This window comes from Crocodylus siamensis, chromosome 3, assembly GCF_052110815.1.
Source record: "Crocodylus siamensis isolate JL-2025a chromosome 3, ASM5211081v1, whole genome shotgun sequence".
Lineage (NCBI taxonomy): Eukaryota > Metazoa > Chordata > Crocodylia > Crocodylidae > Crocodylus > Crocodylus siamensis.
The window spans coordinates 129,851,473-129,878,151 of NC_143397.1; the positions used below are offsets into that span (position 1 = coordinate 129,851,473).

At 40.6% G+C, this 26,679-nt stretch overlaps 1 protein-coding gene across 1 annotated transcript in view; it reads right to left on the minus strand.

Moving 5' to 3' along the window:
• The window catches only part of LOC149868802 (uncharacterized), a 300,950-nt gene that overhangs the window by 182,487 nt on the left and 91,784 nt on the right, over window positions 1-26,679 (minus strand). Inside the window, 5 exon segments of the mRNA XM_090037671.1 lie at window positions 566-654; window positions 9,516-9,543; window positions 9,546-9,684; window positions 18,869-19,002; window positions 20,297-20,560. Coding sequence (XP_089893797.1) covers window positions 566-654; window positions 9,516-9,543; window positions 9,546-9,684; window positions 18,869-19,002; window positions 20,297-20,560 — 654 coding nt within the window.

Here is a 26,679-nt window from a genome sequence, read left to right on the forward strand (position 1 = left end):
ATGATCATAGGGCTTACTTTAAGCCACATAATCATAGATGGGGAGTGGCATGTGGAGCTTCGCCAGTGCTGGGAGCTGCTCTGGAAACCCAGTGCAGGTAACTTAGGGTGGGAGAGGATTGCGTGACAAGTAGGTTCAGCAGGGCATTGGCATGATTGGGGAGGGCCTGATGGGTCCACAGTAGGGATTTGTCAACCATGGGGTGCAGGGTAAGGAGGTTAAAATAGGTTGATCAGGGTGAGGGAAGATAGGAAGAGTTCAGCCCTGGGCTAGCGCAAGCAGCTGCACTTTTCTGGCCCCAGTCCTGTTGTCCAAGTGTGCACAGATGTTTGCTGGATCAGATTAACCCATTCCCAGTTGAAGTTAGTTCACCTACTCAAGTGAACTAACTTAGATCAGGCCCACTATTTTTGAATATTTATACCCCTGAATATTTATACAGGCCTAACTCTAGTTAGGTCGCTCTAAATTTAACGTCTACATGTATCGTATGTAATAAGATAGTAATAGGTGACTGATATATGCACTTTAATGAAAAGAGTTGCATTCAAAATATTATCTTTACCTTGTAATGAGTACTATGGTCTTCTTTCACTGGCACCAAGGCACAATACTTATCTGAACTACCACTGGTAACTTGATAAGTATCATTTTCTAAAAACAGAAGAAAAAATATATATATATATTTGCATGCAAGACAAAAACCTGAGGGGTATTGGCTTTGGTAATAGCTAGGAACCGAGAAACCCACCACAAATTTCTTTTGCAAAGTTGGACAAATCACTTTTTCCATCTTTGGCACCTGTAAAAAGGAAATGAAAGTCCTTCCTATCTCACAGCAGTGTTGTAAGGACAAATACACTGAAGGTTTTAAGATGTTTGGTTGCTACAGTGAAAGAATTGAAGATACGAATGAAACTTAAGTAGAAAGAATCCATAAATATGTATGCATGAGAGTATATCTATCTATTCAAAATGGTATCTGAGCATGTGCATTAGATGGTGGTGTGGGAGGCAGAGGGGGTCACAAGAGATCACTGGCATCAATGTAGTTATGATCATTAGTATTCATGGAAAATATGCCACATTGTGTGTTTGTGTGTACAGATGTATATGCATGTGTAAATTCACATATGCATACCCTATATTATATATTAGAAACAATTTTCATGTATTATGTACACGTTATATACAAGCATGCATACAACAATAAATACACAACTTGGAAACATTGCCTATATTTTTCTTTGTTGTGGCATATTTTAATGGCTCATTGAATAATCTTTGCAGAAATAATGAGGAGTTAGACAACATTCTTTGGAAACGTATGAGAAAAAAATGTTAAGCAGTAATTACTTTTGTATGAAAAAAGCCAGAATATATGGAAGCAGGAGTGGGGGGAGGGGAAAGAAGAGAGACAAGGGGGAAAAAAAAGAAATAAAGAAAACACCCATATTAAAAATTGGAGGTGGAACTAACTCAAATTGTTATTTAATCATGTTGCATGGCTTTTATATTTTATTTGTCAAGCTTTGAAATTCTCTTCTTCTCTTTATTTTCTGTACCAGTGAGCTCATTACTTTAACTCCAGATAGATTTCTCTGAACAATTTTTTGTTTTTTCCTAAGTAAAAATACAATGTAATTCTTCAATGGGTCTAACAGTGAGAAGCTGCTCAAATTAAAGATCAATAAAAAGTACTGAAAAAAATCTGTGTAAAAATAAATAAATAAAGCAGAAGACGGGAAAATGCTTGCAATTAGACAGGATGAAAAATCTAAAAAGAAATTAAATTTAGTTGTAATACATTTCCCATTCTTTTCTTCATGAAAATTACCACTGAAGTGTTTTTTTTTCTGTAATTTAAATGTTAAGCTGCCAGATGTGTGTCTCATGCTTGAAGAGTCGAAGCTTTGCATTATTTAGCATATTAAGATTCGCAGAATTTAAAAAAGGGCTCCTTTATTGCCTGGAGGTTCTAATTAAGTAAACCTTAGCCTGGTACATTTAAAACTTGCAATACAAGAGATTTTGCTTCCTTTTTTTCTGCAGCAAAGTCACATCAATATAATAAATATGGAAAATACTTAAGATGATATAATTTTTCTTTGGCTTGAGGAATTAAACCTATCTATTATTTTAAGAAGTTTTTAATAGAGGCCAGCAATCAGAAAGACATCTAAAGGCTCCAGTCTACTTTTTAATCATAGGAGTTGTTCTTAGTTACTGGGGGGAAAATGTATCTTATAAAAACTGAACTATGTAAAAATTGTTTCTTCCATGCACACAAACACTGTAGCTCCAAGAAAGGAACAATACAAATTGCACAGTTCTTTATTAAATCACATTTTGCTTTTTATAACTTTTCATAATTGACCACAAAACACTAATAAAGCATTACTTTGTTGCCCCATATGCAATTTGATGGTCGAAATAGGGGCAATGCCTATACTAGAAAGTGTAATAATGCAGAAGTTCTTTTGACACACAGCATCCATAAATCATGCCTTTAAATACAGTTATTTTTGCCATTTTAGAAAATGTCAAAGGTGTCAACTTTGTCCAGATATACCACTTAGCAGTGATTATTTTAGTAAATTGACTCAAAATACATTCTGCTCCCTGACATGGACACATAATACCATTCACAATATAAATGAATAGCTTGTAAGGAGAAAGTAGCAGAAAACAAGAATTATCAATGATAAATACTAGAGCTACACTAAAGGTACAACTGCAGACATAGCATCTCTGCACCAATGTGTTTATTCAGTTGTCAAAATATGCACATAATGTTGGAGATGTATGATTGCACTAGAATCTCATTAAGACATTAAAAACCATATTTCAGCAATATTATTATTAACTTGTGCTTTTCTTAAGAATTCTAAAAGTAACAATGTGCATTTGTATATGTGAAAAAATTAATTAGTGGTACTTTAGCTATCACTGTGGATTCAGCATATTAACAATACTCATGGAGGAAGGATCACTCAGAATTAGTTTACAGACCTTGGTAATGCTCACAGCAGGATGATTTCTTGGTGCTATAAACTACAAAAGATTCTACGTACTTGATAGGAAATATAAATTACATCACATATATCAAGTTCCTGAGACTGTACTATGAACAAGGTTTTTTAAAATGGGTTGGAAAGGGAAGACAGTCTCAAAATTAAAATAGTGTTGCTGAACAGTCATATCCTTTGGTCTTCCATTCTTCTCAAAGAGAAGGTTCCTTTTGAACAACTTTTGAGAGTGGAAAGAGTGTTTTGGTTTCTTATTCCTTGTTGAGTGTCACCATAACATGCGATGTGCTTGCTGGACATTATGCTCTGTGTGACTTGGAGATAGAACTGGACAATAAATGTCCAAAACAGAGTTCTGTATTTGAACATTTTTGAGCACAGTAGTTTACTATACGCACACAGCTTTGCAGGCCTAACAGTGTGAGTTATCATGCTGCTGAGAAGAAAGTAGGGAGGCTGTGCACTGCAGGCAAATGAAGGACTATTCATAAGGGTAGTGTTACAGGTTACACTTAAATAAACATAAAGACACTTAAAATGGGAGCATTCACCTGTTAAAGGGTGTTATCTCATACTAAGTGTCCTCTAAGGCTGGATCCAGATGTGCAGGCACGTGCGATTTGTGGCACTGCAAACCTCTTTGCAACAACACAAACTACACATTGCACATTAAACCACATACAGCCCTGATAATTAGCAGCTCTGGGGCAAAATTTGCTAGTAGGATTTCCTGGTAGCAAAAAAACCCCTAAAAAAAAAAGCAGCACAAAGCATGCCGAAGTGCAGTATGGCAGGACAAAGGCAGAGCCCCCATACCAAGGGGCTGTGTCCCACTGCAAACTGCACAAGTAGGGGTGTGCACTGCCGCATAAAGCAGCAGAACAAATCTGTGCTGCTGCAAATGCATGTCTCTGCTCATATGGACATGGCCTCATTGTTTTAAAGATAAGCCAACTGAAGTGAGCGTTAGCTTTGACCTGTCATTCCAGGGTATTGTTAGTTAACTCTGGGTAAATAAAGCACTTAATTTGCAGTCCTCCAGCATTCCAGAATGCACAGCTCCCTGGTCCCTCTACCCATTTCAGCCCTCCAAACTTCTACTCCTCTCCCCCTACCCACACACTGAGAACAGCTGTTTGAGCCACCTAACTGCAGCAAGATCATGAAGCTGAGGGAAGCATGTTCAGCACAAAGCTGTCAAGGCTTAAGCAGAACAAGACCTTGGAGCTGGGAAAGGCAGCAAAATCAGGGGGGGCACGTTCATTTTAGTGGCTCTGTTCTCAGTGTGGAACCATCACCATAATTGCAGCAAGGCCAGGGAACACAGGGAAGAATGCTTCCCCAGGCTCCCTGGTCTCACAGCCTGGTGGCTCAATGTTAAGAGTGGAGCTACTGGGGAATAACCCCAAGCAGCTCTGCTCTCAGTGCAAAGCCTCTGCTATAACTGCGGTGAGACCCAGGAGCTTGGGGAAGAATGTTTCAATGAGTCTCAACCAAGAAGCCATGGCACTCTGGAGAGCCTTGAGATACTTTCAAGGCTGCCATACAATCTTAGCATAGTTAAATTTACTAACATGATTCACAAGATAAAACCAGAAATTTCAAATAAGAATCTAGTGTTAAAAGCATGCTGCCCTGTTGGGGTGTTCCTGAGTTCTTTGCAGCAGAAGAATTGCTCAATTATTTTTCTATGATACAAAATGAGTGTAAACTAAGAGCTGACATTTACCAAGGGGTGCTTCAAGTCTATCAAAGGATGCCTTGAATCTATTGAGGAGTGCCTCAAGTAGCACCTTGTCAAGGGCATTTAAATCAAGTTAGAAGGAGCTGCTGGGAAGGCATGCCTGGGTACTGCCCAGACAGATAGCAAGCACCTATCAAAGTCATGCTTAGCTCTTATGTGGAACATGTCATCTATCTATTTCAAAGGTTTTTGCAAAGGAAGCTCAAAATATCTCTCTGGGCATTTATACACATGGTCTGTGGGGTTGGCGGGGCTTTAATAAGATTTGGCTCCGAGAGCCACTCTTATTAAAGCTCCTGGAGCATCACGTGTATCAGTGTCCCTGAGCTGAAAAGGGTGGTGGGAGTGCTTTAACTAAACCATTTTTCAGAACAGGGACTCTGATACACATGATTCTGGAGTCTACTGGCATGTGGTTATTGCCACACTGCAGCAGACTTGATTAATCAAGTTTGCTCCAACATGCTGGAATTACAGTGCATTGTAGCAGCCTCGCTGCATGTGTATAGGTGCCCTCATATTTGGAAACAGCCAGAGTGGCTTCTGAACATCACGTGGTAAGCTGGCAGCCAGAGAAGACTGCAGGGATGTGCAGGGCCCAGGGCAAATCAGCCTGTACAAGGCCATTTTAACACGGAGAGAGACGTGGAGGGGCCCCACGCACTGCTGTGGGACGCCCCATGTGCCCCAACATCGCAGCATTCACAAGCCATACTGGTACCTTGATGTATGTAGAAAAAACACTTAAAGTTGTGCCTATATCCAAATCGCTGATTCTCCAAATCAGCATTGAATCGTCAGATTCGGCCAAATTGAATTGGGGCAGTGATCCGAATCAATTAATTGAATCACTGTTGCTGATTTGGGCTGAATCCAAATAGAATAGGGCCCGCTTTGCACACCCCTATTAGTAACTGATTTTAAAGGAAAAAAATGAATAAAGAAAAAGAGAAATAGGATGGCCATTAGCTAAAAAGTGTTGCCTAAACACAGAACCCACTTTTGATTGCTCATGTACAACATATTTAACTCTACTGACTTCAGTAAAGTTACTTTTGATTTACATTGCCATGAACAAAAAAGAATGCTCAAGCCTACCACTTCCTTTTGCCTACAACGGTTCCTTAAGTTTTTGGAGGCAGTGATTTTAAAACCATACTACCAAAGAGTGGGACAAAAGACATGGAAATGGTGACTTGGGATAGTTGTGACATGACAGATGGAAGAGAACATGGTATACAATCTAAACTCTGCTCCTAGTTACAGGCATGTAATGGGGAAATCAAAGATATTGCAAGAGAGAATTTGGACTGCTGTGATCAAATAGGTGTAAAAGCAATCCAAATTTCTTCACTCCCCTTCCATCATGAATCAGTCCAATCCTGTATATCATCTGGCTGGTGAGAAGGGCAGGGCAGTGGAGGGAGAAAAAGATTAAGAGAAGACAGAAGGCAGACGCTTGTTTCAGGCATCTGATGCCCTACCTATGTTGCACACCCAACTACACAGAAAGAAGGGCAAATGGTCTTCATTTCAAAATGTCAGTTTGTTCCCTTTAAAATGATGCCTGAAAAGAATTATTAATGGGAGTAGCCTCTGGGTCTTTTTCCAGGTAATTACTTTAACATCAGTATATAATAGTTATATAGAAGTAAGCAACATGTCAGAAGAAAAAGCACCATTGCTTCAGTATGATGAGGAAAGTTAAAATGAAACCCATGGTATTTTCACAGCGATTACTTCAGAAGTGAAATGTGAGTATTAATATTCTCTTTCAAACATGCAAACATCACTTTTCCAACTGGAGTAACAGAGTGTGGAGCAGTCTTGTTTTGTTAGCTTCGGAAACCAATCCCAATATCTTTTTCCAAATCCAATAAGATTTTCACTGGTACAATAATTCACAGATTGGCTTTTGCGTGCTGTCTTTGCTTGGCTCCTATTTTGGGGGCCCTATGTGACAGCAAATGTCATGTTGATGTCACTGAGGGCACCTTCCACTACCCACTGTCATCAATGGAAGTATTTCCTGAAACATCAAGGAGTTTTGAATCAGGCCTTAAAAACACTTGGACAATGTTCAGACTGTTTGGAGTGATACAAGCAAAGTTGAAAAGTTTGATTAATATGAGTTAAAAACAATCTCTACAAGCCAGAGAATAGCTATGAACAGAGTAATTGAATGTAGGAAAGATAGAAGTGATGTCAAAGGAAGGTCACAGAGATGAACGATCTGGCCTGTTTTAGACCCTATAAATGAACAAAATACAGACTATTTATAAAAGCTCAACTTACAGATTTATGACAATGTTTTCTGTGTTACAAAGGTTGTTTTTTTTTACTGTGGTGTATATATCTAATTGGGGATTTTTGAAAAAAGAAAACATATTTTTAATGGCATGGATGCTGAGGACTTCTTGCTTGCTTGCTTGGTTTTTTGGGACCCCTGGAGCTATAAATTAAACATTAGGTACAGCATAATTTCTCGTTCATACATAATTTCATAGAAATCAGCAGTAGCTTTAACAGAAGCCTTTTCCCTCTTCTGAACTCAAGAATGGTGTTAAATATTGTGTATACTTTACAGGCAGCAATCTAGCATAAAATCTGTGCTACAGTGATATACCTTTCCATTAAATTCATGTATAATATAATTAGCAAATACTAGCAAAAAAGTTCATAAGGGAATATTTGCTAATGTTTTATGAATAAACAAAATTTGTTTGACATTATCCAAACCTGGTGATATTTTTAGAAGTCTGATAATGGATCAGGTATAGACTCTGGTACAGAAGATGTGGGTCAAATCCTTTCATCTTGCTATACTATCATCTGTCATTACGAAAACACTGAACCAGATTCTCAGCTACAATAAAACTGCACTTTCATCTGGACCTAATCCTGAGCAGCAGGAGATCAGCACCTTTTAAAATATAGCTACTTTGTTCACCAAGTAGCTACAATGTTCACCAAGTTTTACTTTGCAGTAGCATCTTAGATCAACCTATTTATTGATATGGACACCAAACAAATCTGAGTAACTGTCTTCACAAGATAACTGAAAAACTGTAGTACCCCAGACACTACATTTATGGAAAACTACAATAATCCATGCTGGAATAGCTGGTCTTTTTAAGGATGAGTACTGTATTGCTATTGTATCTAAACATTGTGCATATCTATATGACTGACACTGCTATAAGACATAGGGTCTTAGTTCCATTAAACTCAATGGCAACTAACGCATGTTAACTACAGTAGTCACAATTTCACTGCTACACTCAAGTCTCCTGATTTATTCTGAGCCTAAAAGATGTCAATACATGCAATCATTTCTTACCCAACCCCAGCCAATACTGAACCATCAATAAGTATCATTCATTGTTTGTGGGAAAAACAGTGGAAGAGGATATCATATGTCTATGCTGATTTACTTGTAACTGTAAAGCATATCTGTGAGTCGAATAAAATCCACTGAAAAGGCTGTTTCCCTCCAGTCCTCCTACAGTTCTTTCTCCAGGGTGAACACAGGTATCAATAATACATTTCCTCAAGGTCTTAGAAAACATGATAGCACCACAATCTAGTCAGTGGTTTTCATGCTGCACTGTAATGGACAAAACCATTACTTGTGAAAAATGTAGGAGTCTGAAAAAAGAAGTGTGACCCAATCCAGACTGAAGAAGCCTTCACATGAAACTATTTTTGCCAGTTCTCCTGCCAAGTCCTGTCCATAATTACCAGGATTTGCTGTCATAATATGGCACAGGGCTGGCCTGAGAATCTTTAGATACATGTGAGAGAATCCGTAAGGCTATATTCCCAACTCCCCTAGTCCATGCCTTCTGTTGCAGAAGTAAAGCTCATTTTCTCCTGCCTGTCAAAAACTAGTGACTTGTTTACATATATTTTAATTTTCAAGAACATCTTTGTAAAGAAAAACTCTAGAATCTTTACCAAAAACACCAGTGAAAGCTGACACTTGTTTTCATTTCTATACTGGGGGGAGAGAGGAAAGGTACACACACTGGGTGCCACACCAGATCAAAAGTGGGGATCCACATACCAGTTTTTCTGGGTATATCACCTACAGATTTGTCCTGACATTTTCACTACAGTCACCACTGTAGTATCTGAACCCAGGATCCAGCCCAAGACATCGGTTATCTAGTGTTCTGACAATGAATATTTGCTTGGAACAAAATATGATGATATAATACATAAACATCCTTGCTTTCTTCAGTAGTCCCCCATTCCAAAGGAAAATATTGCCTGATGTGGATATGGATACTCATATACTTATTGTAATCCAGGCCAATTAAAATGGATATTGCTAATAATACTGAAGAAGGAGGAGGAGGAAACTAAAAAAAACACACTGAGAATCTTGAATATAAATGACCAAATAAAACTAAAGGACATAAAAATGTCACAGAAACACCAGCCATAATCTAATGTTGTCAGTATACTCCACATACACCTTGTAATGACTAACACATTTGGCCTATTAATATATTTTAAAACCAAGAACCAAACCACTTTTGTACCTTTTTGGTGAGGCTTCTTTTGATCCTTCACATTTGATTTAAGTTCTTCCCTGGCCTCCTCTGCCTAGTGGAATAATTGGGAGACGATATTATTGAGACCGGTTTTTCAATTTCATTTTTTTTCATTTAGACACACATTAAACAGCTCTATCTCCAAACTCTTAGTAAATTAAACCATGTTATAAAAGCTCTAACCTGATGGAAACATTTTAAGGTCTTCCCTTGTCTTTTTCTCCCTCTGCCTTTTGACATACACTCTTCCCCTTCTCTCGCAGCATTAAACTGCTTTCCCACTTCCTTTACAACAGTGGGAATACTTCCCTTATGGGTGTCAGGATCTTTCAGAAGGGTCAAAGGTTGCCCTGCAAAGGAAATGACAAGCTGTGAAATGTAAAAGAACAATTCCTTCCACATGTTTCTTTGCTCCTGAAGCAGTAAGGGGTTGTCAGCTAGCATCACTTTGGGATGGGCCAGTTCTTTGCCTAGCAGTCCTGTCAAAACTAATTTATAATTAAAGACCTGCACAACTGTTTAAAGCTTTACAACTTCAGTGAGTTTCAAGAATTATTTGCTGAAGGTGAGTGGTACAAACCACTGTTATTTTTAACAACCAAGAAGGGAGGGAGACGAAAGGTTGAAAAACTCTCTACATTATATAATAAAGTGATAAATTATATACATGAAAAGGATACTTCAGTATAGCAGATGAATTTCCATTATAAACTCATAGTTTATGGACTCAGAAAAAAGTTTCAGTGGCTTTAACTTTTATCCAGTTGATGCACGTAGCACACAAACCATCAGATTGATACCAGGGTTTTTTAACAAGAAAAGTATTTAGAAAAATGAGCCAGCTACTTGATCACCACAAAATGATGAAAATAGGTATCTTTAAAACATTTTTGAATGGGTTTGGTGGATGTTTTTCAATCCTGAAGCAGAAGGAAAAAAGTAGACATAAGAAAGGAAATATTATTGACTACTAAGGCTGTGTGCAGCTTTCATCAAGGTTTGATGAAGTCAGTGAAAATCTATCTGTAACACTGACTCAATGGGATTTAGCTTGGACTCATACCCACATTTTGTTATGGATTCAAAACTCATGCTAGATTCACTGAAAGGTTCAGAAATCTTAGTGAAAATTTGAAAAAAAAACTGGATTGAATACCCCCTCTCAGTGAATACGGAGAAGTCCTATCAAACAGTGATTTCAAAATAGTAAGTGTAACTCTTTGCCATGAGGATCTTCAGAGACCTGTAAGAAGGGAATCGATTACTTAGAGAATAAAAACAAACTTCAGATTTGACCACTGGCCATAGTATCTTAAGACAAAAACAAAATGACCTCTGCCTCCCTTTCTCTCTCTCTCACCCAAACAAATTTAAGTTAAAATGATATGCAGCTGGATTCATAGAACCTATAATGCAGGTTTTCAGGACCCCTACATCTACTAAGCTTCCAAAATAACATTGTCTGTGATGGTATTCGTGACTTTTGCACCCTGCTGGACAAATTTTGCCCTCAGTTTCACTGATGTAAATCTGCAATAATATCACTGAAAATACACCATCATGATCCAGTAATGTCTAGCTGGTTGGGAAGTAACAACTGGCATTATTAAGAATTGCATGAACCTATCCTGTGCTAAAACAGCCTTTTATTTGGATACTCTAACCCCCAACTCTACACATTAGTTTTTTTCATTCACGTATTAGGTCCTTCATTCAAAATGATACATGCTTTGGGGCATGGAGCAGTGGAACAATATGTTGGTAAAATAACTAGTATAATGGGATTTCAACATGACTGAAGTAAGCCAGGAGCCACCACAGTACAAAAAATACACACCTATTACAAGAGCTGTAAAATAAAACTAACGTATGTCTAGAACAATAAAGAAGACAGAACTTGGTTCTTAAAATGATGAGGGAAAAAAAGGCCCTCTCTGTTTTAAAATTCACTTTTTTTATTTTCTCACCTACTACATTGTATGTAAATGAACTTCCATAATTCAAGACAGAGGAATGGCCCAGAGACGGGAGAAACACTTGGAAGAATGCCTCTTATGTCATTACAAATGAACAGGGAAATTTCCTAGCCATATTTGAATCAGAGATCAAAAGGTGCTTGAGCAATGACTGACCTGCCCCTTAAAAGTATCATATTACATGGACCAGAGTGAAAGATCCCTCATGAGATACTTTCAAGCATGAATGGTTAGAAAGGTCTTTTTCACAAATTAAATGCTCTACCCTGCCGATGCCGCAGCCAAGGTGAATCTTGCCATTATCTTAGATGAGAACAGGAATGGTCTGTAAAGCTAAGAACAGATGCTTGGATTTCTCTTGGGGCCAAAGCCTTTTATTCTGGGATACTACAAACCCCTTGTCAAATTTTAAGTACCCATGATGTACTGATACAACACTTTTTCCTTGGGACAATTGGGGGTAATTTGAGTTAATTGCCATTCAAGTTGCATGTGTAAATGACTGTCCCCTGGGCCTGTTTTGGACTAGGCAAATCAAAACTCAGGAACATCAGACCCAGGATAAACCCAACAGCTGTTTTTAGCCTAGGAAATGGTAAGTTGCTTGTGCTTAACGGGGCTATAATTTTCTGTGGCAATCCTTCTTAATAAAGATTTTTTAGCTATTTAGAAGACTAAATAGACTGGTGTGGGTGCTGCATGCAATACCTATCCCAGACTTACCTGGAGCAGACATCTAGTGCAGAATATGTCCTGGACCAGCCCTGCAGAAGTACCTCATGCAGCATTCATCCTGGACTGGCCCTGTGAGTATATGTCTGGACCATGTTCAGCAAGCAGGGCTAATCCAGCACATACCACGTGCAGCATGCGAATCAATTCTGAGATCCAAAGGCAACATTAAGAGCCAGATAACAGGTCTCTGCAGACTGGATACAGCTCATGGGCCAAATCTTTGACACTTTCACTTTAAGAGGGCAGGATGCCAATAAAGCATATAGTAGCAAAACCTTTTCTCCAGAATTCACAGAATCAAACCATCAACTTTTCCAATGGCTCTCAGAAATGAATAGCACCCCAAGGACATGGGGAGAAGGCACAGCCATCCAAGGGAGCTGAAGGAAGGATTGTATCTTCACCTACTAGAACCCTCACATGAACTGCACCAACCTCAAAGCAGGGTTAAAAACACAGTGTAATCCTGAATAAACGGCTGAATGGAAGGTTTTGACTTTTTCAAAAAACAAGACAAATTCAGAGCTGAAGCCAAAATACAGCTCCTAACCTGCTCTATTTTGTTTCTACATTTTAACAGCACATATGAAGTTCAGGAGTTCAGGACAAGTGGTTGTTCTTCAAGGGAGCAATCCTGGATGCGCAAGCAAAGTCCATCCCATCTCAGAGGAAAGGCAGCAAAAGGGCATAGCAGGCCCCTTGGCTCTCCAGGGAAATGGCAGACCTCCTGCGTCTTAGAAGGAAGACCTACAAAGGATGGAGGACTGGAACCGCCACCAAGGAAGAATACTCTGCTTTAGTCCGGACTTGCAGAAAGCAAATCAGGAAAGCCAAGGCTATGATAGAACTCCAGCTAGCTACAAATATCAAGAACAATAAAAAGTCCTTTTTTAGATATGTGGGGAACCAGAGGAAAAGCATGGGAAACACTGGACCCCTGATAAACCAGATGGGATAACTGACAACTGACACCCAGGAAAAAGCGAACTTGCTAAATGCGTACTTGGCTCAGTTTTTCACCAGTCCCAGGGGGCAGCCCTACCCATTATGGGTCAGGGAGGCCTGGGTGAGGGAGATTCCTTGCCCTCCATTGAAGCTGACCTCATGAAGAAACACCTCGACAGGCTGGATACCTTCAAGTCAGCTGGCCCTGATGGGTTACACTCACAGGTACTCAAGGAGCTGGCTAGCATCATAGCTCATCCCCTGGCATGGATCTTTGAGAACTCCTGGTGCTCTAGTGAAGTGTCCAATAATTGGAAGAGGGCCAATATGGTGCCTATCTTCAATAAAGGGAGGAAAGTAGATCCGGCAAACTACAGGCTCATCAGCCTGACCTCTATCCTGGGGAAGGTGTTGGCAAAGATTATCAAGGAGGCCATCCTTAACAGACTATCTGAAGGCAATATCCTGACGGATACCCCAGCATGAGTTTGTTGCGGGTAGGTCTTGCTTGACTAATCTCATTTCCTTTTATGACCAGGTGACCTATCACCTGGACAAGGGGGAAGAGATCGACGTTGTATACCTCGACTTTAAAAAAGCCTTCGATCTGGTATCCCATGATCAACTCTTGGCTAAACTAGCTAATTGTGGCCTTGACATCACAACGATCTGCTGGCTGGGGAACTGGCTCCGCAGTATGACCCAGAGGGTGGTGGTCGATGGGAGCCAATCGTGTTGCTGCGCTGTGACCAGTGGGGTCCCACAAGGCTCTGTCCTAGGGCCTATACTGTTTAACATCTTCATCAATGATGTGGACACTGGTGTCAGAAGCAGACTGGCCAAGTTCACCAATGACACCAAACTCTGGGGTAAAGCATCGACACCTGAGAATAGAAGGGTGATCCAGGCAGATCTGGACAGACTCATGAAATGGGTGGATGAGAACCTGATGGTGTTCAACACTGAAAAATGCAAGGTTCTCCACCTTGGGAGGAAAAACCTGTACCATGCTTATAGGCCCGGTAGTGCTACACTGATTAGCACTACAGATGAAAGGGACTTGGGGGTCATGGTTGACCACAAGATGAACATGAGCCTTCAGTGTGATGCTGCAGCTAGTAAAGTGGGCAAAACCCTGACTTGCATTCATAGATGCTTCTCAAGCAGATCCTGGAACATCATTCTCCCGCTATACTCGGCCTTGGTGAGGCCGCAGCTGGAGTACTGCATCCAGTTTTGGGCTCCACAATTCAAAAAGGATGTGGAGAAGCTTGAGAGGGTACAGACGAGAGCCACGCGCATGATCAGAGGTCAGGAAAACAGACCTTATGATGATAGGTTGAGAGCAATGGGGCTCTTTAGCCTGGGAAAGCGCAGGCTCAGGGGTGATCTGATGGCCACCTATAAGTTTATCAGGGTGCTCATCAGGATCTAGGGGAACATCTGTTCACCAGAGCCCCCCAAGGGATGACAAGATTGAATGGTCACAAACTCCACTGTGACCGATTCAGGCTGGACATAAGAAAGCGCTTCTTCACTGTCCGAGCCCCCAAGGTTTGGAATAGACTGCTGCCGGAGGTGGTTCAAGCACCCACTTTGAATGCCTTCTGTGGCCAGTGGGCCTTCTTGTACCCCTCCGGGGAGCTCTATTTTCCGGGTTGGAAACTATTCCCCTTCCGGACCGGTTTGTCTCCGTGGATGTTCTTCTCCCGCATCACCACACCCCGCTCTCACCTGCCACGACTTGGTGTTTCCTTAGTGGGGCGGGGCTAGTTCACGGGTCCCTCGGTGGCCTGGGCTTGGCCCGCCGGTTTCACACGGGGCTTCGCCACCCCTACACCCCGGCCTCAGGCCACCTCTGGGCTCCACTTCCCCGAGCCTGCTCCGCTGCTTACTCCAGCTTCTACCACGGCTTTCTTACTCAATCCCACAGACTGTAGGATACCACTATACCGCTACCTTAAGGTTGACCTCCTCGCAGTAGCCTACACCAGAGCCTAATCTGCATCCTCTATCGACCCCACACCACAAGCCCTTCACCTGGTGCTGCTCTCCCCCTGTGTAGTCACTAACTATACTGCTATCCCTCCACCAGATCCTTATTAGCCTGGAAGGGGAGGGGAAGGGATTCCCCCTTGGTGGCCCTCTGGTTGCCCCACTCCTGTTCCTTTACCCAACGTCTGCAGGTTTTGGCAGCGATCCCGCCCCCATCTCCCTTCAGCCTGGGGATTTTCAGTCTTCCGCCCCTCTTCGGCGAGTCCCGCACCCACCATCTCAGGACCTACTTCTGGGTCTCCGAACTCCTCCTGGATTGTCCCAATCCTTGGTTGCTCACCCGATCCATCGCCTCTTGCCCGATCTGATGTCGTCCCCGTCATTGGGCTTCCTTCCAGGGTCGCTTCTTCCTCCTGCGCTCCAGCTCGGTGTACCCTGTCCCCAGGATCCTTTGCCGTCACTTTCCTGGCCTGCCACTTGATCTCCGCGCCATCCGCTGCCTCCAAAGCGGTGGCCTCCATTTTTACATCTCCCAGCCAGCGTCTGACGTCATTGTCAGCTGCTGGCCACAGCTGTACATAGACGCGGCTGACGAGCCACATGGGTTCACCCTCCGCTGTGGCGTTCCTCTCGTCCCACCTTTCCGGTGAGTCTTCCCAGCTTCTTTGGGTCCTGGGACACCTTCAAAACACATTTGGATGTTTATCTTGCTGGAATCCTGTGACCCTAGCTGACTTCCTGCCCCTGGGGCAGGGGGCTGGACTCAATGATCCTCTGGGGTCCCTTCCAACCCAAATGTCTATGAAATCTATGCAATCTATGGTGCTGATATGTAAGATCACTCCCTATTAAGAATACTGCAATGGAGTAACTTAAAGACAGAGCACCAATCTTCACTTACAGTGTTCATGCTTTCTCTGGTTTGTGTGTCCCTTAATGTCACTTCAACATAGTTTTTGTTGCTTAACAGATATAATACTATATTTATAGAGCATATCAATGCACGACAGCTTGCTGCAGATCATAAACACATTTTTCTGTTGGAAATGTTGAAGTCGTGATTTTCACCACGTGATCTCCAGTTCCCTAAGGTTCGCTCCTTTAATTGTAAATAGCCAGAAAGTCATCAAGCTAGCGTTTAATAAACTTTTAATTTGAAATGGATTACCACATGTTGTGTTTGTTTACCCATTATTAAATCTCTTAGCAACATATCACCAGCAGAAACAGCATACTGTAGCACGGCACAGATACATTAGAAAACAAACCCATGGGGGATATTAACAGCTAATAATATCTTTAAAGAAGGCTCCAAGAAAAATAAATATAAACAATGTAGAAAATTACTCCTAGAGATTTTCCTTGTGTACATCTATGGAGGCAGGAAACAGTAGATCTTCCCCGATCAGCTTATCAGCCTGCTTCAGAGTTCTATGTGCAGAATAAGACATGCATTAATGCTGCCTTACAGTTCTCAATAATCCATCATTCTTGTCTTTTATTTACATATTTACATATATATACATACATACATGCATACATACTGTGTCTGACACAAGCTTTTCTATCTGCTCACAGCAACGTCTAGTGTATATGTCACTACACATAGACATACCAGTATATGTGTAGAGGTACTGATTCCAAGCTGCCCATTTAAATCCTGATTTGGACACACAGTGCAGGTACTGCTGGGTCCAAAAGTGGCATGTGGTTAAACTCACTTTTCTTGCCTGATACTTCACGTAGGTCCCTTTTTCACAGGAACCCAGAAATTTCTTTTCATACTGAACTTATAACAATGTATGGCTGAACATACCTTTTAACTACTTTAAATGAGAAGGGACAGCTTCCACTGGAAATGGGCATCAGCAGTTAGGATTTGATTGTCACATCTGCATTACCCTGTAGTGATATAAGCTAGCTAAATTGCCCTCATGTTGAATGATACTGGGTAAAAATTACAGTAGTTTCGCTATACTTGAATTGCTACAGAAGCATACAGACATAACAATTACATTGTAGCAACTTATGTCGGTTTCCTTTGATATTGATGCAATTGATACATCTGTCTATACATTTAAGCTTTTTATTCCCTGCACAAATTGAACATTGTTTATAGTTTTTTCAACTTCAACCCTCTCTTCCACTAAAGTTTTCCATCTTACCACATGTTTGTTTTTGTTCTCAAACAATCAAGCAATCTTTATGATCCAAAGAAGACTTCTAGGCCTACTGTAGCATTAGAGATAGGCAGAGTAGTAGTGGATGAATGACAAACAGGAGAATGGTTTTTTGCCCTCTGCAGCAATCTCCTACATGCTTGTATACAAAGTTATCTACTCAGTATAGTCCTCTTGCATCTTTTATATACTTCTCTTTACAGCAGAAAAACTATTTGGCCAGGGAAACAAAGGTGACCCGTCTATGACTAGGTTCAGACATAGTGTCTATGGCTAGGTACAGACATTTCACCGCTTGCACTTCAAGTGTGCCAAAAGAGCTCTAAAGCCGTAACAGAACAGCCATTCATGACACTTAGAGTGCTTTCAAAATGGTGTATTACACTCTAAGTTAACCCTCAATGGATGAGGTATTAGACTAACCCACTTTCTGTTAAAGTATTTTATTGAATATCTGTGCCAGATCTCATTGAGGATTAACTTAGTGTGCAGTCACTATCATCCCAGTTAGTATTGCACAGGGCTGCACTCTAGCTTCAGGGAGAGCTCATTTGCATTGTCTGAGTGCTGGGCTGGCCCCTGCCCCAACAGCTGTTACTGACCCAAGTCAGTGACAGCCTCTGATCCAAGCCCCACCTCCTCTCTCCAAGCAGCTGTGAACTGCAGACAGTTGTAGGGTAGGGAGGGAAAGGGTATCTCACTCCCCACAGCCATCCTGGCTCCATGGTGTACTGAAGCTCAGCCTGGGTGTCTGCAGGGGAAGGGGCATGGGGTTTCTCTACCCACAATAGCCTCGGCCCTGTGATGCACTGCTGCCTGGCCTGAGAGGCCTGTACGGGAAGAGGTCCAGGATCTCTTCCCCCCGGCTGCTGCCGACAACCACCAGTTGGTGGGGGGATGGGGATGAGGCTGGAGAGAGGGGCCACTCCAGCAGCCTCCTGGGAGGCACGTGGGAGCACCTGCAGTGGCCAGTATGGGTAGGGTCTGAGCCTCCCCACTGAAAAGCAACCATATGTTCGGTTTACTTGCACTCTAACTTATAGTTTACTTTTAAGTAAATCGTGATAGTTAGAGCACTTCTGCAGGTGTCTTTTTCAATGTCTATATTTAGTCTTTATGACTTCAGGCAACTCAGTGGTGGTGGTGAGAAGCGTGCTTCGTTAAGATGGACTGTTCAGAGATTTTAGAAGTAAAAAGTAAGTATCTGCAGATGTGATGATTTTATCACTCAACCTTACTTGTATGTGCAGGGTGGAAATCATGTTTCTGACCACAAAATTTTGTCCCTGGCAAATATCAAACTTCTGAACAAGACCATAAACAAAAAGGAAGAATTAGGTGACATTAGCAAGACTATCTATTTTTTAACCTTGTTGTCAAAAGCAGTCAAGTCATATTTTGCTGAAACCTTTCAAGCAAATTTAGCCTGACCCTCACACCAACATAGAAAATTTCAGCCTATACAAATTAATTTAATAAAAGTCTACACAACTGAAAACAAGGATTTAGTGTAATGGTAAATGTTAAAAGCAAGCATTCCTACAAGCCACCTAAAGCACATATTGGTCTGCATTATCTAAGAGAAAGTTTCCTGGCTGAAATTAACTTACCAAGAAAAGTAATTGCTAACTAACCTTGAAATGAAGTGAAGGAGTATCCTGAGCGAGAGTAGGTGTGTAGACATGAGCTTTTCAAGCAATCATCTTGTGGTCCAGGTATTTTTGCATTGTCTGAAATTCCATTCTTTTCAGTAATGTTTGAATATGCAAGACATTCAGGTGAGAAATGAAAGCACATCTCATACTGCTGCTCATCTGAATACCGTGGTAGTTTAATTATCTACCAAGAGAAGAATCTGTTATCTGAAAGGCTGAGCACTCTACAAAGTCAAAACTTATTCATCTGTATACTCTAAAAGTTCAAAAAGCTGGTTTTAGAATTCCCCACCATCCCCCTACTTCCTCTATTACACATTTTGATCTCTCCTCGTCTCATCAGGGAACCCAAGACTGAAGCAGACAATGAGTCCCACACTCATCTCTGCATGGTTTAAAAAATTGTGGGTCTCCTGGAGCTTTAGTACCTCCCAGACACAAAGTTATCTTAAAGGAGCAAGTATGAATTTGATTTTAATCATATTGATTTTTTCAAATTCAAACATTTGGTCACATTTCTCTATAATGCTCCTGATATTAATATTTCTTCCAATCAGATGTATCATTACTTTTTCTGGTTTATCAAATACAGTACTCAATATAGATCCTTAATTTTATAAATGAATACAAGTTATTTCATAAGCATTGTACCCTGCTTGGATCCAAAAGTGGGATACAGTCCAAAATGAATGTCATGTGAAAAACAGTGGCACTGAAAACTCACAATGGATTGCTTCAATTTCTTTTAAATAACCAAGATTTTCTAATAGTCTGGTTTCAAACCTTATCCCTTTTAGGTTATTAGTGTTTTATCTAACAAAGAAGTGACAATATAAATATGTAACAGATTTATATCTTCTGTTTAACATTTAGTATGAAATAAAATATATCAATTATATAGAATAACCTGAATCTGCCATTCCCCAAGAACAAAGCCTTCTTTGAAATCAAGCTCAGAGCTCAAGCCCTACTTAACGAATAATATTGTTGTATGTGTAGAGAGAATATACAGCCTATTCTGTACTAAAGAGCAAATATTGAAAAATACAGTGCCTAGCACAATGGTGCTTTGAACTCTGGCCGAGGCCTCAGGGAACTACTATTAAGTAAATAATAATTACAGTGTAATCAATATTACATTGTACCTCAATTGTATATACATGTTTAAGGGCCCAGTCCCGTATCACTTCATGATTCACCGAAACCACAGGAACAAATCATATGACTATGCATGTGCTTCAAAATAAAGCACAAATTAGACAAGTAAAATAATATATTACCTCATCCAATTTATAATTCAACCTGCTGCTATGAAGTAACTTTACAAATAATTCAGCTTTTCTGTGGCCAATAATTTAACACACGCACAAACAAAAAAAGACAGGTAGCACTGCTATTAAATGTGTCAGAAACAAACTCATAGCTTCTGTGAGAGACAAAAGAGAACCAAAATGTACCCAAACCTTCTTAATACAAACCTGAAAATAGAGGTTGCACAACCAGTGGTCCAAATCCAAAGAAATCAAATTTTCAATTTTCTTGAACCGGTCAAGTTTGGAATCATAATGGCCTCTGAGGAAAGGACATTTAAACTTTCCCTCCAAAGTGTCCAAATTGATATCACATACAGGAAAAACACCCCATCCCACTATTCGGTCAATATAGGTATTGATTCCACAAAGAAGAAAGAGCTGAAAGAGAAGTACCATGCCTGGCTTCATGTCCCTCCTAGCAGGCAGAGTCTAACAAAAGATAAAGGATAAAGAAAATACTAGTTGCAAAACAGATCAACATAAACTGGATGAACATATGCAAACAACATGCTTATGACTAAGTTTTATCTATTTAAAAACAAACCCTAATTCAGGTATGTACCAGGTATGTGATTTTTACCATTATGTTGGTGGACAATGTCGTGCTGTGTATTTTATTTCAGCTGATTTTATGAATTCTTGTATTTGCTTTTCATTTTTTATTTCTAGGTATTAAATTATTTTATTATTAACAAATATTTGGAATATTAGAGTCAACAGAACATTTAAAAACAAATAAACAAACAAATGCTGTTGAATTTGAGAAGACTGACTCAGTTGTCAAATTCCAGTAGTACCTGCTAGAATTCACTTCCAGGGCTAATTTGTGTGGCTCTTGCTCTGTGCAACTTTAGGAACTTCATCTATTCTGACTTCTATGTTGCACCTACTGAAGAACATTTCTAATTCTCTCCCAGTCACAGACTTCTCTCTATTCACTCAACGGAATTATACCGGTTGATAAGTGAATTGTTGCCTCCTCTTTCAAGTTAAAATAAAGAGTCCTTCTAACAAAGTGTGCAAGGGTAACATCAAAAAAGGACCCTGATCCCAGCAACATACTGGTAATTTTAGGTTGAATTTGTCATAGACTAGCCAAAAGTTTTTGTCTCATCAACCTGGAGATACACAAAGGGTCACTAATACTATAAGTACCCTGGCAAAAACTAGGCACCTATGACAAAACCTGCAAATCAAAAAGGAAGAAATATCCCTAAAGCAATGAATATATTTAAATCCCTTTACAATACTTTCTGTGTGAAGCAATTAATGTTCAAAAAAGAAACCATAGTGTTTACTATTTGATTGAATTAATTTGGAGTTTGTGGCTGTTCTGGTTATACAAGGCCTATCATTAATTCAGGAAAATGAAACAAGTAAGCAAACAAATGAAAAACCCTTCAACTAGAATGTGGCACCCAACAAGACCTCTAAAGGAGACAATGTCACCCAATATCCCAAAGAATACCAGGGAATGAAGTGACCACACCATTTGAGGAAAGGAACCAACATATTCTCCTTATATTCATAACCAGTTCTAGATGACTCATGATGAGGGTTACTATCCCATCTATTAAGCTATTTTTTATTATAGCCTTATACTAGTATTCTTAAATGTAGCACCTGACTGCCTTCCAGACCTTACTGTTCTACTTGGCTAAAGTTAAGCAATATGGGTAGCACTTATTCTACACAGCTCTTTGTAACAGGAGGCCTAGGGCTCTTCTTACTTTAAGGGAGGAACAGCAGCTGGGAGAACCTCAGGTGGGGAAGACTACTCAGTATGGGTTGCAGAAGAACAGTTCCCCAGGGATTTATAGGCTAGGAGTGCCTGTTGCAGAGGTAGCTGCTCTGCAGCAAAACAATAAAACAGAGACTACATGGACAACAGAGTGTCTATTTCAGTGTTAGCTGCTCGGTAATAGCACCGTAAGGCAGAACCCTGCATAGGAGACAGGGCACCGCTGCAGCAGCTAGGCCAGCAGCAGCAGGCTTCTTTGATACTAACCAACAAGCTTATTGGGAAACGCCTGCAGGTAGCTGGGGGAAACCACCAGACCAGAGGACATAGTCTAGGAGCCATATAAACCCAGAGCCAGAGTTAGGGCAGTCAGTCCTGGCCCTGAAGGCTGAAGGAGGAAGATCTTTGCAATGAAATACCTGTTGCTGGGAGATTGATTGAGATCCCGCTATGCTTCAAGACAAGTTAAAGGGGATGGGGACTAGCAGGGGACTAGGGCCCAAAACTGGGCATTTGGGTATACAGCCTGGATGCTAAAGGTTTAGGTATAGCCAGAGTTTTTTGTTTGCATTTGTACAGGTGGTTTGCATTTGGAGCTACTGGGGAAGTAGAAGTCCCAGCCATGCCTGAAGAGCCTGGTCAGGGATGGGACTCAAACTGGGAGAGTAGTGCAGACAGGGCCAAGGGCCCAGTGCCCAAGCAAGACTTGAACCAGGGTCAGGGACCTGCAGCCCAGGGTCAGGGACCTGCAGCCCAAAAAGCAGGTCCAGGGGTCCAGAGAGTGAGAGACAGGGCACCATGGGCCCAGAGTGAAAACCAAGGCCAGAGGCCAGAAAATGACAGACAGAGGCCAGGGACCCAGGGTGAGTGATACAAGGCCCAGAGGTGACTGACAAAGCTGAAACTGAGAGAGCCAGAGCCAGATCAGTGGGATGGGGCTGAAAGCCTCCAGCCAGAGAAAAGGGAGGCTGAAGCTGAGAAGGCTGAGGCCTCTGCAAGGGACAGAATGGTATAAAAAATTATCTGTGAGCCATGGGAATGGCTGTGGAGGAGGTCAGATGCTGTGAAGAGCCCATAAGACAAGAGGTTCCCAGGGCCACATATGAGTCAGGAGACCAAAAAGTGGGAAGTTTATATTGGGACCTGCAGGAATTGGGAGGAATCTGGCAGTGGGAGGACAAAATGGAGCTTGCTGTAGGACCCCTGGGAAGTCTCCCTCTCAAAATTAAGAACAGCAAGACATGGCAGGAGAGGGGAGACAGCAGCTGTGTAACTACCAGGGGGCATCACAGCCAACACTGGTGTTGTTACACTCCTGTAGGCCCCAAGTATAAAACTCCTAATGTTCCCACTCTGTAATACAAGGCAGAAAAGTTCACAGATTTCATAGATTTCTAGAGTCAGAAGGGACCTGGTACATCATCAGGTCTGACCCCCTGCTCCAGGCAGGAAAGAGCGCCAGGGTTAGGTAACCCCAGCCAGATGCCTGTCTAATTTCCTCTTGAACACCTCCAGGGTAGGGGAAAGCACCACCTCCCTTGTGAGCCCATTCCAGATTTTAGTGACCCTTAACATAAAGAATGTATTCCTTATGTCCAAGCTAAATCTGTTCTCCTTCAGTTGTGTGGCCATTATTTCTGGTAATTTTTGAGTGGCACCCTGGCAAACAGAGTGTACCCTATTCCCTGCTGGCCCCCCTGATGAGTTTGTAGGCAGCCACAAGATCACCTCTCAGCCTTCTCTTGCAGAGGCTGAAGAGATTCAAGTCCCTCAGTCTGTCTTCATAGGGTCTTACCTGCAAGCTCTCAACCATACGAGCAGCCCTTTTCTGAACCCTCTCAAGATTATCCATATCCCTCTTGAAGTGCAGCGACCAAAACTGGACACAGTACTCCATCTGCAGCCTCACCAATGCCGCATAAAGGGGAATTATCACTTCCCTAGACCTGCTTGTAATGCTCCACTTCCCTACCTCCCTTCTCTTTTTCAGTTAGAGTAATCTTAAGGGTTACTTATAAAAGCTAGAAAATAAAACATGTCAGGAAAAAATATTGATGTTAAGTGTTTCCAAATTAGGAATTTTCAAGAGGTGTGGATTAGCTGTCTGTCACTGTACAAGTGTTATTTTTAACTTTGCTTTGTCTCTTCTCCCTATGAACCCCATATGCTTTAAGTAAGCCAAAACTTTTGAGAATTCCCAACATCACTCACTTTTGAAACTACTACCATTATGCCTGTAATACTTTAAGTTGGTGTGGGTTTCCTCAATCAGATTATGATAAAGAGTTGAAGTGTCTCATCCACCTCAAAATCAGAGGTTGGCAACCTCTGATCCATGGGCCAAATCCAACCCACAGGGCTTTGGGGCCCTAGTGGTACTCAGCAGCAGCCAGGGACAAGGAACTTTGCCAGTGCCTCAGCGGCATCCAGGTCCTAGCCTTGGTTCACAGACCCAAGTTGGGTCATTCTAGCTCACTACTGGAAACATTGCCAACTGGTGCCTCAAACTGTTAAATATTATCTTACTAAAGAACATGCAGCTTCTCACTAGATGAAGCAACTTCCATTTATTTTTTAAAATACCGACATTAACTTTCTGCTCCAGACTGAAAAGGAAACTAGATAACATAGATCGGATATAACCAAGCTACTAGTTTTTCTGTCTCGGCAGCAATGAATTGATTTGCTATTATCAGTAACAGAAGCATTGTCAAGAGGGAAACTATATACATATAGGCATCCTACGTCGTAATTAAATTTTTAAAAAGGGAAATTTAAAACATTATTTCAAACTTGAGAGATCTGCCTTCCTATTTCAGGTTATATATTGAGATTAGATAATTGTAGAAGACAGGAAATCATTTAAGGAAGTCTTTTAAAACTATAAATATTGTCATTATTATGTAGGTGAACTTTACATTAATTATGTAAATATATTCTTAGACTTTGTGTAGGCTTAAAATGAAACAGAAGCATCTGTTGAAAAATGCCATAACCCTGTGGCAGCTGCTATTAAACCATTAACAGTATCAGGTTTCATTTAAACCAGATTTACCATTTTCTATAACAGCCCGTGGGAAAGCTAAAAACATTAGGCACAAATTACTGACAAAAGAGATCCTTAATCAAGCCATACATTTCATTTGGCTAGTCAGGTGCTAGATAGTAACCTTTGTGCTACAAATTTGAAAAAAAAATTGGCGGTAAGACTAAGGTCAAAGACAATTATCTATATTATTGAACAATTTTACAGTATAACCAGCTGAAATAATTGCCATATCTTAACAAATCTTTACTTTGTCGTCTATTTGTTGGAAGGGGCCATTACTATTTTCTTATAATCATTTAATAATGCAGTGTCCCTTATCCCAATGCCTATGCAGCTAATATAAGGGTCTTGACACAGTAGTCTTATTTTGCTTGCTATTTCTCATCTGGTAGATTTCAAATTCTTCTGGACAGAAAATTTCTCCTCTCTTTATGTTTATATGAAGTCCAATACAATCTAGCAAGGACCTCTAGTTTCAACTACAATTCAAATTCATAATAAAATGATTTTGCAACCCACTGCTGCCATTAGATGCTTTTCCACACAAGCTTGCTATGTTCTTCTTTACTTCATTTTTCATGCATTTTATTTTTCTTTTATATTTCAGCTATAGATTTTTGACTGAGGTGTGTCAGTTTGTGTGCAACATACTTTGAGCATCTTCTCCAATTGAACACACTCATTAAATTAAAGAGAGGGTTTTTTATGTGCTCTCCCTACTGCTAAACAGGAGAGTTGTAAAAAATCAGGTTTTCTTCTCATTTCTCTGTGCTAAATCTATCTGAGTAACTTTAAACAGCCATTACAGTATCTGAGCATCACTGATGGCCTGACGGACCAGTTGTCACAGGGTGGAATGCCCATAAAGGGAAGATTGTTTTAGTTCTAATTTCACCTAACTGGTTGCCTCCTAGGTGATGATTTTGAGACCTGTGATACCCAGCACATTGCACATAAGCCCATATCCACAAAGACATTAACTCTCATTGAACTGAGAAGGTATTCACCCCGTGAAGAGGAAAATGGAAAAGGAGTTTTCTCTACCAGTTGGATGGGAGACATGTTGGGTGATAATTGCTGCTGAAATTAGGGCTGATGTTTTAAAAGAAAAAAGCTTTAGGATGAACCAGTCAGCTGGAACAGATTTATGTTTTGATGTATGTTAGTTTTTCTTGGTTTTGAAAAGGGACGGAAGTTCTGCTTCTGTTCAGTGGTTAACTGGATGCCCCAGCAGGGTGGCCCAACTTACAACATTGCTTTCTAATTGTAATGTTGATATATAAAACTAATATTTAAAAACCAAATTTACATATTATTATGGGCCAATCAATGAAGTCCCCAGTTTTCACATTGTCCTTATCCAGGAAAAATATTTTCATTGGACTCAATGAAGTATAAAGAGTTTCTTACATAGTAGCATGGTACTCCCACTTTCCACTGCTATAAGTTACCCCCATGAAGTGTAGGATACTGAAAAATAAAAGCTCTGTGTGCGTGTGCGCGCATGTGTGTGCATATGCACATGCTTGTACATTCATACATATATTTCCTGTAATTCCTCTTGTTCTGCAGTTAACAACATTTGCATTTAATTGATTTAAATCTTAGTAAACTAAAATTATCTCTTACTACTACTTCTGAATTCAACTGTTTTATATCACTGTTATTGTAATATATCTTACTTTCCCATATGCTGCAATAATTTCAACAAAGAAATCATTTACTTTAGGGAGAGAATGAATTCTATTTGAATATTTC